The 12,296-nt window shown below is 41.8% G+C and overlaps 3 protein-coding genes across 3 annotated transcripts; 1 reads left to right on the forward strand and 2 right to left on the reverse strand.

The window, feature by feature from the left end:
• Positions 1-2,474: 2,474 nt before the first annotated feature.
• On the reverse strand, positions 2,475-5,913 carry BCIN_03g09010 (hypothetical protein). The gene is made up of 6 exons (XM_024692253.1): positions 4,932-5,913; positions 3,951-4,883; positions 3,581-3,900; positions 3,321-3,524; positions 3,006-3,257; positions 2,475-2,914 (listed from the first exon to the last, which is right to left on the reverse strand). The coding sequence occupies exons 1-6, from the start codon at positions 5,435-5,437 to the stop codon at positions 2,793-2,795; spliced, it is 2,337 nt and encodes a 778-aa protein (XP_024548028.1). The 5' UTR covers positions 5,438-5,913; the 3' UTR covers positions 2,475-2,792.
• A 195-nt stretch (positions 5,914-6,108) lies between these two features.
• Positions 6,109-9,334, forward strand: BCIN_03g09020 (hypothetical protein). The gene is made up of 7 exons (XM_024692254.1): positions 6,109-6,790; positions 6,844-7,301; positions 7,354-7,977; positions 8,085-8,404; positions 8,457-8,479; positions 8,549-8,718; positions 8,784-9,334. Exons 1-7 carry the CDS (start codon positions 6,716-6,718, stop codon positions 9,100-9,102), a joined length of 1,989 nt encoding a protein of 662 aa, XP_024548029.1. The 5' UTR covers positions 6,109-6,715; the 3' UTR covers positions 9,103-9,334.
• A 176-nt stretch (positions 9,335-9,510) lies between these two features.
• BCIN_03g09030 (hypothetical protein) lies at positions 9,511-11,032 on the reverse strand. Its single transcript, XM_024692255.1, has 2 exons — positions 10,863-11,032; positions 9,511-10,807 (listed from the first exon to the last, which is right to left on the reverse strand). The coding sequence occupies exon 2, from the start codon at positions 10,724-10,726 to the stop codon at positions 9,749-9,751; it is 978 nt and encodes a 325-aa protein (XP_024548030.1). The 5' UTR covers positions 10,727-10,807; positions 10,863-11,032; the 3' UTR covers positions 9,511-9,748.
• Between the last annotated feature and the right edge of the window lie 1,264 nt (positions 11,033-12,296).

Genomic DNA, 12,296 nt, shown 5'->3' on the forward strand with positions numbered 1-12,296 from the left:
AAGGTGTCTCACTTTAGTCAATTTCCTAGTGTCGCTCCTCTTAGCTTCATTATCATCATCAATTTCTGTGTTTCCTCAATTGGTTCAGCAACAAACAAAAGTGGAATTGTTCAAAAACCCTTTGGAGAAACCTCATGATAGCGGCGTCTTGAAGTATCCAAAAATATCTCTTTGGTGGAGAAGTAATCAAGCGAATGGAAAAGGAGGTTGCAGTCAAGAAGACGACGAGGTATGTTTACAAGATTTGCCCTCATTTCAAACCTCTGTCAATAGTTACTGACGTGTTTCGCCCTCCAATGTAGATCGCAATCCCCCCCCCAAAACATAACTTCCGAATTGCATGGTTATACAAACAAGGATAGGCACAAACGGAGGATAAACGTCTTTTCGGTGCATGACTGGAACTTTGCGAAGAGAACCATTCAGTAATCGTTTCCCTGTGAAAGGGAAGTCGTTGATATAAGGCTTGTTTATGCTTTTCCCTGGAAACTCTCAGTGTCAAGATACATTCCAACAACATCGGGATGTTCTTTTGAAACCGCCTGTCATCCGAACTTTAAGTGGTTGGTGGAATTTGTACTCACCATACCGAAATGGGGTAAGGCTAAGCCTTCGTGAAGGGGTAAAAAGGTCAAGTTGACTTCAGTTTGTGGATTAAATTTCACGACTTTAATGTTGGTATTGAAAGATTTCTTTTCGTATTATTTCTTTTCATCTTTTACAAGAAGTATGACCAAAGAGGTCTGCGGGCCGTAGAAATTCTCTTCTTACACCACTTCATCAGCGCACAACCTCGATTATTCTCTCTCTCCGAATCATCGTGTTTCGTTGTACTAAGTTTAACTACTTTATTTGTTGCCCGAGTGGGAATCATGAGACTTATTTGACTCGCATGAAAATTGCTGCATGCTTGATGCTGCCGAAATAGTCAGCTAAGCTGTCGAAGGGGGTTGATTAATTCTTTGGTCGACTTCAGCCGTCATATCTCTTATCTAAATGTTGGATCTTCTTAGCTTCCCCTCTCGTCATCCTCTATCTGACATTTTAAACAAGTTTGAAGACTAGCCGAGCGTTTTATATAGAAACCAAACAATGAAACTTTCATTTCATAACTTTTACCTGATCACTTTTTCCATATGAATGTTGGGGCTGAAATTCGCTTGGCATGGATGCTCCGAAATTAGTAATCCGTCTCTTCGACCGTGTCTGTTATAAATTCCTTCAGTGAAGATGGTAATCACATAATTGTTGATCAACAGTAACCATCCTGTTCTGGCCAATTTTGCATTCTTCAAACCAAGCGCTCTCAACCCTCATCTTGGTCTGAATGAAGTAAACCTCTCCGCAAAGTTCCAGACGAGATTCTTTTCTCGAACGTCAAATATGCCGATCAGGAAACCCGAAATAAACTCACAGTACGCTCTATGTAATTCTATTTAATAACGCAGCAGATCTCATACTCCAAAGCTGACGCAACCCATGAAAGTACTATGCTAATATTCTTGCGAACTGCTCTGGAGAAGACATTTCCTTGCGCGTACACTCGCTCGTTAACTGTACTTACACATAGTATCATGACATCATTGCTGACTGAGAGGCACCGCCTGTTGCTTCCCAAGCAGGCATTCGGGCTACCTACAGCACTCTAGTCTTTTCATATTAGAATGACGATTTCTACGCTGCTAGAATTTATGTGATGTTATAGCCATATTCCCGCGATTAGAAAGTCTGTCGATAAACAGTGGAGATGAGGAACCCTTATTTTATTGGGAGGGCTCAAGATTTCACATGTATGTATGTGATCGTATACATCGCTGTCTTTTTGGAAGACGCGGATAGCGAATTGATATTTTCAATGATGATGCGTATCTGGATCTTTTTTTTCGGGGGGGAGGGGTGGGACTATACTACTTATCTGTGTATGGGAGTGAAAATTTAGTGATGTTGTATTTTTCTTTGGTGCGGGATAGTGCTGCAGGTGGATGTGGATAGTAAGGTGGGTGGGAAGAGGGAAGAGGGGGGGTTGTTATGTAGTGGGGTGATGGCGCGGAGAGAAAGAGAGGATATGGAATTGTAAAAATCATGGAAATGAATTTATTTGAGTATCACAGGAAGTGGGAACAGAAAAAAGGGAGTTGATTCATCGAGATTCTTACGGTTATGTTATGTAACGGATGAAATAAAGGGGTGTGCGTGTGTATATCTGATGTGATGAGGAAGTGCTACTTCGTTCCGGTACACTATTTGATTGTAATTCCAATCTCATTTCGATTCTAGCAGTTTGTGGGCGGGTGGGTAGATTATTTTTTGATCGTGTTTTGATTTTCCTTCAAGTGTTACTATATCAATTATCAAAATTATATTTCTCCTTCGTAAATCCTAGTTCCCCGTTGTATTGCATTGTATTGGATTGCATCATTTTCTTATTCTTGAATTTTTAGTATTAGATATATGTATATGTATGTATATGCATATGTGTACATATATAAGAGCCTCTCATTGCGTCAAGAGTGTAGGTCACATCATATGTATCATCAAACTTCAAACTACAAAACCAGAGCAATTGATCCTACATCAAACTCTCATATTCTTTCAATGTTGCGTTGAAGGGTTCGTTTCTTTCTTTTCCCATTCTTTCCATCTCAGAATTAGAATTTTATTATAGACATCGTATTATTACATTGTTGTATGATATTATACACATATAGATACATTCTGTACGTACCACACACACACGTCTCATTAATTCCTCTCTGTCGAGTTTCTAAACATCTTTGATCGGATAAAGCTCATTAAGAAGCCAGCTCCGCAAAATTATATCTCGCATCATTAATTTCGAGTTCCGATGTACCAGTTGGGATACTGTCAAAGATTGATTCTTTGGTTGTGAATTCTTGCCAGAAGGTGTGGCAATCTGATGGCGGGAGATGTTAGTTCAACGAGACAGCAGATCAAATTTCGTGGGGAAAAAAAAGTAAGTCACGAAAGTTAGAGAGCACACAAACCTTTCACATCAGAGAATTCGATAATCAACCCCTTGATATTACTTTTTCCAGAAGCAAATGCGGATCGATCTTGAAGTCTCTCGTGCGCCCCGTTTGTGGATTTCTGTGAGCCGATTGTTGTAATGCTACCTTGGGTACTGTTTCTTGATATTCTCGTCACTTTTGTGCGAGCTTCATGTAAGGGCCTATCATCCAAACTTTCTAGTGTTATGATTTTGGTCTTTGGTTCCTTTGGTTCTTTGAATATTGATACTGTGTATTATTTAGAATGTATTGAGGGGTGATAAAAGAAAGGTTCGGAAAAAATACACTTACCGGGCCACTCCTCAAAGCTAGATCTGCGATCCGAAGACTTGCGGAAGTAAAGAATGTAGCGAGTGCGGAATGTAGCATCACGGAGAATTCGAATTGTAGATAGACGACATTGACATTCCTTATCTTTCATAGACTTGATCCATTGAACATCAAAGTAATATTTGACTTCTTTGAGAAGAATAAGGCGGTGAAACTCCAGAAAATCTGATATTGATCTTAGTAAAACGTTGATATCTTTTATTCAGTGAAGTAAAATCTACCTTTTTTATTGTGAAATGTATAAGTTGGTTGGCAGCTATGACGCGAAATCTTCTGTCCTTGAAGTTCATCAGACTTGGTGACTTTGAGCCGGTGAGAGCCTAGCATTTGAACACGGTATTTATGAGCGTCATCTTTGTCAACGTGACGATTGTCGATGTAGGGTATCATAGAAGTTTGTGATGTTGAGGGTGTAGCCGGGTCAACTGAATGGCGAACTTCAGTGCAACCATCCTGACTCGTGGTATTTATGATAATGACTTCCGCATTGTCTGATCGAACGATAGATTTTATGAATCCATTGACCGCATGTTTGGGATATCTTCTGACACAAAGTCAGCCAATGAATGTTAGGAAGGCATTGGGACTTACAAATACACTGCAATTGATGGATCAATACATATCGAGGGAGTCGGTGAGATTGAAGTAACAGATAGAGCTCTATTGTGTCCTGATGAGCCTTCAAGGTCATGCGGGAATGTGCAATAGCCGGAGTTATTGGTGAGATTATTATGTGGAATGCCAAGAAACTGACTGGTTGGAGATGTGCCCAAAGGACTGTCAGTGGTAAAAGAAGACCCGGTGATCTCACGGAATGATCCCCCACTACTTCGAGGTGATGGATACGAATATGAAGATTCTTCTCCGGTTGATTCAGTACTATGCCGTACGAATTGAGAACTAACACGGGCAGGGTGCAATATTTCACGTTGAATTCGGGTTTCCAGCTGGTTCCATGCCTCAAGCTCGTGTAGCAATGCGTTTTCGGGTTCAGATCTTGATGATGAGTGATTTTTATGAGCTGGTATATTTGACCGCATAGACTTTATCCCCACTGCATCAAATATTTGTCCTCTCATATCTTGTAGTCGTGAGATGAGCGGGTCTACTGGTCTTTCTGTTCCAGTTGGTTGTGTACTAGACATGCAATTGATTGTCTCGACACGCCTCATTGCCAGATTCTCGAGTCTCTGTGATAGAACATAACGTCTTTCATACCCATCATCTTGTAAACTGAGTTGATCAGACATGATTGGTCGCGTGATCGAGCTCAGTGGGTCTTCACCATGTTGATCCTGCCAGGGATGCTGTAAGTCATGGAGATATTCGACTGCTCTAATAGGCTGTGGGGGTGCCAATGCTTGTTCGAGTTGGCGAAGCATAGGATAATCAATTTGTCTCATCTTAGAATTCGACTCAAGAGGGTATGTTATTCTTTTCAAGTTTTGAGTAATAAGAGATACCAAGTCAAGGTGAGACGAGACCAGCTTAAGGTTGGACGAAAGTAATTCTTGATGAGAAGTGCTATAGAATGATTAGTTTCTGGCAGGATTGCTTGACGATAAGACGAACCTTATTTCTCGCACTCTGTGGTTTGTGTCTTGAGCTACTGAGTGGTTCAAAGCAGACATTTTGTAAGTAGCTAGGCTAAGGTATAGCTCCATCTTAATACGAAGTTGTAAAACTTGATCTCGCTCGAAGGGCCAGGAAATCTGCAGGTAAAGAGTTTTGATTTGGTCCTTTGAGAAGGTAACCTTCCTTAACCACATGGGTACTCCTTGTTTCGTGATCACAGTCTGAGGATTGGCCGTTCTTATCAATTGCATATGTCTCGAAAGAAACTCGACACATTGGTGTTGGAATCGTGACGGAGCAGTTGCCAAGCTAGAACCTTCTGCTGAACTTTCATCTCGGCGTTCCCAGTCATCTAAGCATTGTATGATCAGATAAAAGTCTTCAAAGAATTGCTTTGCTTCAACTTTGGCACTCATGGGGCCATCAGAGACAGCTTTCCATACATCCCACACCAATTTCAGGCCGGCAACGATGTCGCCTGCCGACCACCCAAACCCACTCATTATGCGATTCCCGACACGCTTGATAGTTTGAGGATCGGGATTTCAGCAATCTCAAAGGGAAGAAAAATGAAACATTTCGAAAACAAGCGGATATAAGTTTAGATGATGAAGGGTTATAATGAAGAAAAGTTATGACAACGTTTATGGAGTCCCCAGGAAAAGCCATGACAGAATCCCGGGGGTAGTCTAAGAAGTGGTGTGTGACTCCAACGTCTTCAGCATACCTTGATCCATGGCATATCAAACGACAAGGCGAATCGATAGAATGATGCAAGCCGCAGTGAGACGGGATGATGTCGTCCGAACAAATCTACGCCCAGGTAGAGAAACGAGACAAAAGTACGATGAACTTTGGACATTTCCACGATTGATACTCAGCCCTGTTGCCATGGCTCGTGGAGCAGCAATATTAAGCCACTGCCCTTTTCTGGTAATTGGGGGTTATAGAGCGATGGCAAAAGTGGCAATGGAGGGGCATTTGAACTTCTCAAGAAACGAAGTTGTTGTTTGGTGGTGGTCGTTAGAAACGAATCAAGAAACCCACGTGGGAATCCTTGCACATGTGGCCCCTGCCCTGCTTATATTGATATCCCTCGATTTTCCAACCTTCGCGATATTCATCTCAACTTCACATACCTGGGTGACTTTTGATATTCAATAAACCTATCAGTGATATCTCCTGCAATCATGTTTTCAAAACAATCGGAACCAACATAAGGTACTTGATTACAGCCAAGCAAGAAACCCAAATTTGGTCTTCGCTCATGAGGTTCGCTTGTGGGTTGTCTCGCCTCTCGACACCGTCGGGCGACAAGTTCAAGATGAGATGTCAGATTCTATTTAAAGGGCCTTTGCCAATGGATTATCTCGTGTTGTTTATCCTCATGGTCAAACTTACACATTCGAGGCATAGTTTCCGAAAATTTTCAATATTGGACACCATCCACACCTTGACGCATTACCGTAGCCTCTTTGTTCCAGAATCAGCTACAAATATACGCCTCTCAAATCACAGGCAGGCTATTTTTGTATACTTGTATGTGTGTGCCTAGCAAAGACGCCTCATTTACAGCCTCGTCTTTGTAGATATACTTCCTTGTAATCTTGCCACTCTCACTATTTCATACTCCCATCATGCCGACCGTGAAGCATGTATCATTGTGAGATTCTGTTATCTACACTCTACTCAAACTTAAAACCCTGGAGAAGGTCCAATACTTAGACGTTTTGGACGATTTAAAACAGAAGACCGCCTTCAAGTTCTTCATATACCAAATAATGCCGCCTTGGGGTTTAAGATGGTTAAAATTGTTTCTCAACCCGTACGCAGATGATGACTTCGACCACATCGATGTAAAACTTGCCTTATTCTAGTATTTTCCCCAACAGCTAACTTTTCTTACTAGGAATCCGACCGTAGAAAGTATATCTTTGAACGTCTTGAAGGGTCTGATTTTTCAGAAAGCTTCTGGGTAGTGGTCGTTGCCGGAGTCGGTTTTTTCACAGATGCATACTCAATATTCGCAATCAACATGGTGATTCCTATGTTAGGGATCATCTACTATGGAGATCCTGTTAACAAGGGAACAATGCCTCACAACTACGAGATTGCTCTCAGTGTTGTTACATTGGGTGGATCTATCATTGGTCAAATAGCGTTCGGTCTGGGTGCTGATCTATATGGAAGACGGAAGATGTATGGGCTGGAGTTGATGATTACCATATTTGCAACACTAGGCGTGGTTATGTCATCTAGTGGCATCGAAGGCTCGATGTCCATCATTGTGTGGCTGTTGGTATGGCGTTTTGTTTTGGGGATAGGTATTGGGTCGGATTATCCCCTTAGTAGTGTGATCACTGCAGAGTACGTGCGTTATTCTAATATTATGACCTCGCTTCGCTGACTATCGCCATAGGTTTGCTCCGCACAAACTCAGAGGAAGAATGATGACCGCAGTCTTTATGTGTCAACCTCTGGGCCAATTAGCCGCAACTTTAGTGTCTTTGATTGCAGCTGCCAGTCAGAGGAATAGCATACCAGCAGATGCTACGCCAGAGAATTGTACTGGTGAATGTCTCAAAACCATGGATTCTATATGGCGATGGATCGTCGGTGTGGGAGTGATACCAGCAGTCATTGCTCTTTGGTTCCGACTTACAATTATCGAATCTCCAAGATATACAGCTGATGTGGGTAGAGATAGTAAAAAAGCAGCATCAGAACTAAGCAGATATCTTCCATCGGAGATTGAATCAGCAGCTGTATCTACTACTTCCATTGAAATACCGCCGCAATTCCAATTCCGTGGATCGACTATGAACGGTAATGAGCAAACAAGCTCCTCTGAATCACGAAAAAATAATGGAGAAACGTTAGGCGAGATTCACTTGGAGGATCAGATATTGACAACTGCCAATGATAACAAACCTCCTCCAGTACCCTCATGGGAAGACTTCAAAGATTATTTTTGGTATAAAGGGAATTTAAGGACACTTCTCGCTACCTCTATGTGTTGGTTTTGTGTAGATTTGCCTTTTTAGTAAGTCATCTTGTTGGAAAACTTTCCTGTTCTTATACTTCTGATAAAATAGCCGTCATTGTTACTAAATAGAATCAATTTGGAATGTCTAACCGATTAATTTGCAGCGGACTTGGGATGAATAGTCCCCATATAATCTCCACGATCTGGCACGGCATAGGAACTCCACCACAGTACATATATCCTATCCTCATTGACGACGTATGGCAAAGTCTTGTAGTTGTTTCGATCGGTGCAATTGCGGGTTGTGCTATTACTTTTGTAGCTATCGACAAAATTGGACGACGAAACATTCAGATGATCGGTTTCTTCTTTCTTTTTATTCTTTTTGTCATAATCGGGGGGTCATTTAATCATTTATACAACATTGGTGGCTCTGCTGCTACCATCGTTTTGTATATTCTGTGTCAAATATTCTTCAATTTCGGTAAATTACACCTACTCCTTCCATGACGAAGCATGCCCTGATTATAATATAGGTCCAAACACCACCACCTATATTGTTAGTGTGACTCCGGATCCCTTAATTTAAGTATCCCTACATGTAACCATTCTCTAATAACTAGCACAGATTGCAGCAGAACTATTCCCCACTCGATACCGTGCACTATCCCATGGGATATCCGCAGCATTCGGAAAACTAGGTTCTGTCATCGCCCAATTATTCCTTGCTTACGTAAACTATGGTCACAACATCGACTACAATCGTATCCAACTTTGGCTTCCATATTCACTTTTGATGTCAGTCTCGTTCTAATTTTCACTATACCCATCTCACATAGTCATGAGCTGACACTGCCCTAAAGCTTCTCAATATTCATGCTCCTAGGCCTCTTAATCACGATCTTCTATATCCCCACACCTGAACTCGGTTCAGATGGTGTGAAAACACTTGAAGAATGGGAAGTTGGTAGACCGGCTAATGGATTTTCGAAAAAGTGGGTCGCTAGAACCATTGCGGGAATTTGGAGATGGAGTTCAAGAAGCTGGGATGGGATCGTAGGGCTGATTGATAGAGATGAGGGAGAGAGAAGGAGGGAACTGAGGGAGGTGAAGGAGGAGAAAAGAATGAGAGGAAATGAGGATATGAATGGAGAAATGCAAGGAAATATCGATAGAGATTGAGTTGGATTGAATTTTGAGAGATGAAAGTAGAGATCTTTAAGACGAAGGAATTTTAGGGTAATTTCTATCTTGATTTGTTTATGTTGGGTCGCACGTTTTTCCAACATCACGTAGTCAAACAGTTCTGGGGGATCTTCGATACTGGCTAGGGTCTTCGGGTTACAGAGGATTCTGCATCTATATCTAGACTTCAAAGTATGAGGGCTCTAAGTAATGTGTGATATGTATATCAAGATATCATGGAAATGTGAAAAAGCATATTGATGTCGCACGCGCCTATGGTAAAATACGATAAAGACTAATTTTATACATCTTAACATTGGGGAGCTGCGTGTCGATCAGCTAGGATATTATGTACTCAAGTGTGAATTGGCAAATCTGTTAGATCCAAAGAATGATGAAATGATCTGAGTTTTATTATTCATTTCGCTATGTTGACACATTGTGTATGCTCAAGCTAAATCTCCTAATCTGATAAGTGAGTATGGCAGCAACCTGAACAAGTGAATTCTCTTGTTTTCGTCCCAATAACATTCCCAATGCCTTGAAATTTCTCTCCCCTCACTTGAATACATATCTCCGAGCTTAGTTGTCATGTTGAATCCCCCAAATATCTGGTTTCCTGAAGAAAGCTTGTGAAAGTTTCCTAAAATACTCTTGGAAGACAGAAAGGGCAATCGAATCTGTGTAAATACGAACCATAACTCCTAAGTTCAGTAAGACGAGAAGAGTATGTCAACGAATCTGGGAATCTCCATCCATATCGGACCATGATCTCAAAATTTGGACTGTCGAATTGCGCTTTGAGATCGTCATGGAGATTATCAACTGGCATATCTTCATGAGAATCATCAATAAAATCACGATAATCGAGATCTATCATTTTGACTGGTGCTGGGAGTAGATCGTAGACCTCTTCACGCTGAAAAATTGTCAAGCCAGCAAGCTCGTCCTGTTGAGGAAGCACTCCACATCCTCTCAACAACTCTGGATCCCAGATGATATCGTCATACACAAATATGAGCTCCTTCAAGTTTTTCATACGTTCCACCGCAGAGCAAAGTTTTCCCAGATATATGGAGCCGATTTTGCACTCATTGTGGTCCACGACAGTGCGACAGGACCGTCTAAAAATTTGGGTTTGGAGGTCAAAGATTGTCAGTGACTCATAGTATGCGGGGCTCTGAGACCAGGTATAGTCCAAATCAATTTGTCGCCGTCCCCACCGAAGGTATTGATCGAGAGCCAAGAATTGGATCTTTTCAGCCTCCTGTAAACTAATCGATAGTAGGAAGGACATCAAGTGCTCCTGAATTTTCCAATCCAGGTATAGGGTGTCAATCTTGAAGTTGAATCTGATTGTTGCAGGACCGAGCCATGAACCAAAGCATTTAGGATACAAAGATTGGACAGCCCTCTCCGAGTCTTTGCAGACTGTCATTGCAATAGGTAGAGGTGCAGTAGAATAAAATACATCGCGGTATTCATATTTGGGTCTGACTTCGACAAGACGCGGCTCAAGAGTCAGCCTCCAGATTGTATCTCTCATCTCAATTGGCAGTTTTGGAAACAATGTGAAACGTCGTTTCTCCATGATGAATTCCCATGGTGTAAGGTTTCTCATGTTGTAGGTTATTGGAGAGAAGAAGACGAACTTTCGGAAGCGCTTATGGTAGAAAGCTAACGGGGTGCTGATCTGTCAAATCTGTCAAAAGGTCAGTTATAAGTTACCAATAACTTGACCCGGAATATAATATTACCTGTAAACTCTAGGGTTCAAGAGGAACGCTGGACTTATTTGCGGTGATTTAGAGTCGGAATCTCACAATCACGGATGATGATTGTAAGTAACTCGAAAAGTTGAGCGTAGGACTGAGATAGAAAATTTTTCTCATCCTCCCGACAAATGTGTTTGCGAGAGGTTATTTCCAATATTGAAGGGAAGGGCGAGATATGGAGGCATAAAAGGCATGACTGTATGATTGGTGGAAGTCGGTGCTTAGTCAGACAAGTGTCAATTCTGCCGAAGACGGTGTGACTGTAACCTTGCACAACACAACATCATCTCATCCAATGATCGAGCATCGCTCCCAAAGATTTGAACACCGCAACACTATAATATCTCTATAGTACTGTGCGAAATGCTTCCTGTCAGTCTAGGTACTCCCTAATCTAAATTCTCTTCAATCTAAACAACAAAACACTTCCTCGCTAGCAATTGCAGTATGATGGACTGCAACTTGTCCAGCATCCTGACTCTGTTCACTGTTCCAAAACTAGCTATCCAAGTCTGTTCAGGGACTGGTGAGATTTATCATACTCTCCAAGTTGAAGGGTCGCTACGAGCGCTCAAAATATCAAGCCTGATGCCGCTTAGCTCAGGATCAGATTCCTTATTTTGGTATGAAAACAGCTGTGAGCATCCACAAAGATACTGTTGCAGACCAAGATACCCGAGAGCTAGCAATAAGTGTTTAAAAAATTAGGATATGGAAGCGAGAGGCTGCTCTAGGACATCCCCTCCCATGGAACGGGCTACATGATAGCTGCTAAACACCTTGTGTTAGAAGACTTCCTCAGTTTGTCTCTGTTTCGTGGTTTTTTGAACATCCCATTACTCCTCGTCATTTGGCATACTGACCACTTGGTCATTATGCTTTTTTGAAGTCTTCAAAATCTCGACTGCCCTAGTCGAAGCTGACCGAAGAGAGAATTGCATGCGTTGCAAGTAGTTGCGTGCCAATGACCCAAATTCTGTCCTGATTATATCTTCAAGCATTTTCTTTGTAACTTCTCACGGCAAAAAATGATGATTGTGTTGATTCCGCGACTTCGCATCTGTTCTATGTTGGTGTGGCAATCCTTGCTGAATCCCGTTTTGAAAGATAAGTGACAGAAGGTTCCAAAACGGGAGAGAACCTGAGTCTTCCAAATGAATATCATTCTTTGTGAAGAGGGTCAACCCACATACTAGTGGGTTGACTGTGGTATGTCAATGATCAAGAGTCCCGAGCCGTAGTTCCGTCGCAGGGTCGCCAGATGTAGTGACTGGTGCTGTTTAACCTTTATACAAACTGCTAAAAACTGTATCTTAGCATCCTAATTCTCTTAAATGCCATTGTCACAGAGTGTTAACCGGTACCTGTTGGAAATATGTGCAACAGCGAAACTACCAGTAAAAGTAGGCAAAATTT

This window comes from Botrytis cinerea, chromosome 3 (genome assembly GCF_000143535.2).
Source record: "Botrytis cinerea B05.10 chromosome 3, complete sequence".
Taxonomy (NCBI): domain Eukaryota; kingdom Fungi; phylum Ascomycota; class Leotiomycetes; order Helotiales; family Sclerotiniaceae; genus Botrytis; species Botrytis cinerea.

What these genes read in the sequence shown, in the direction of transcription:
- BCIN_03g09010 (XM_024692253.1), bottom strand. Translation starts at nt 5,437, where the DNA reads ATGAGTGGGTTTGGGTGGTCGGCAGGCGACATCGTTGCCGGCCTGAAA. An exon ending in CCATCAATTGCAGTGTATTT is followed by an intron (nt 3,901 to 3,950) that starts GTAAGTCCCAAT and finishes TTGTGTCAGAAG; the next exon opens with ATATCCCAAACATGCGGTCA. An exon ending in TACATTTCACAATAAAAAAG is followed by an intron (nt 3,525 to 3,580) that starts GTAGATTTTACT and finishes GATCAATATCAG; the next exon opens with ATTTTCTGGAGTTTCACCGC.
- BCIN_03g09020 (XM_024692254.1), top strand. Translation starts at nt 6,716, where the DNA reads ATGCCGCCTTGGGGTTTAAGATGGTTAAAATTGTTTCTCAACCCGTAC. An exon ending in ATGACTTCGACCACATCGAT is followed by an intron (nt 6,791 to 6,843) that starts GTAAAACTTGCC and finishes TTTTCTTACTAG; the next exon opens with GAATCCGACCGTAGAAAGTA. An exon ending in AGTAGTGTGATCACTGCAGA is followed by an intron (nt 7,302 to 7,353) that starts GTACGTGCGTTA and finishes CTATCGCCATAG; the next exon opens with GTTTGCTCCGCACAAACTCA.
- BCIN_03g09030 (XM_024692255.1), bottom strand. Translation starts at nt 10,726, where the DNA reads ATGAGAAACCTTACACCATGGGAATTCATCATGGAGAAACGACGTTTC.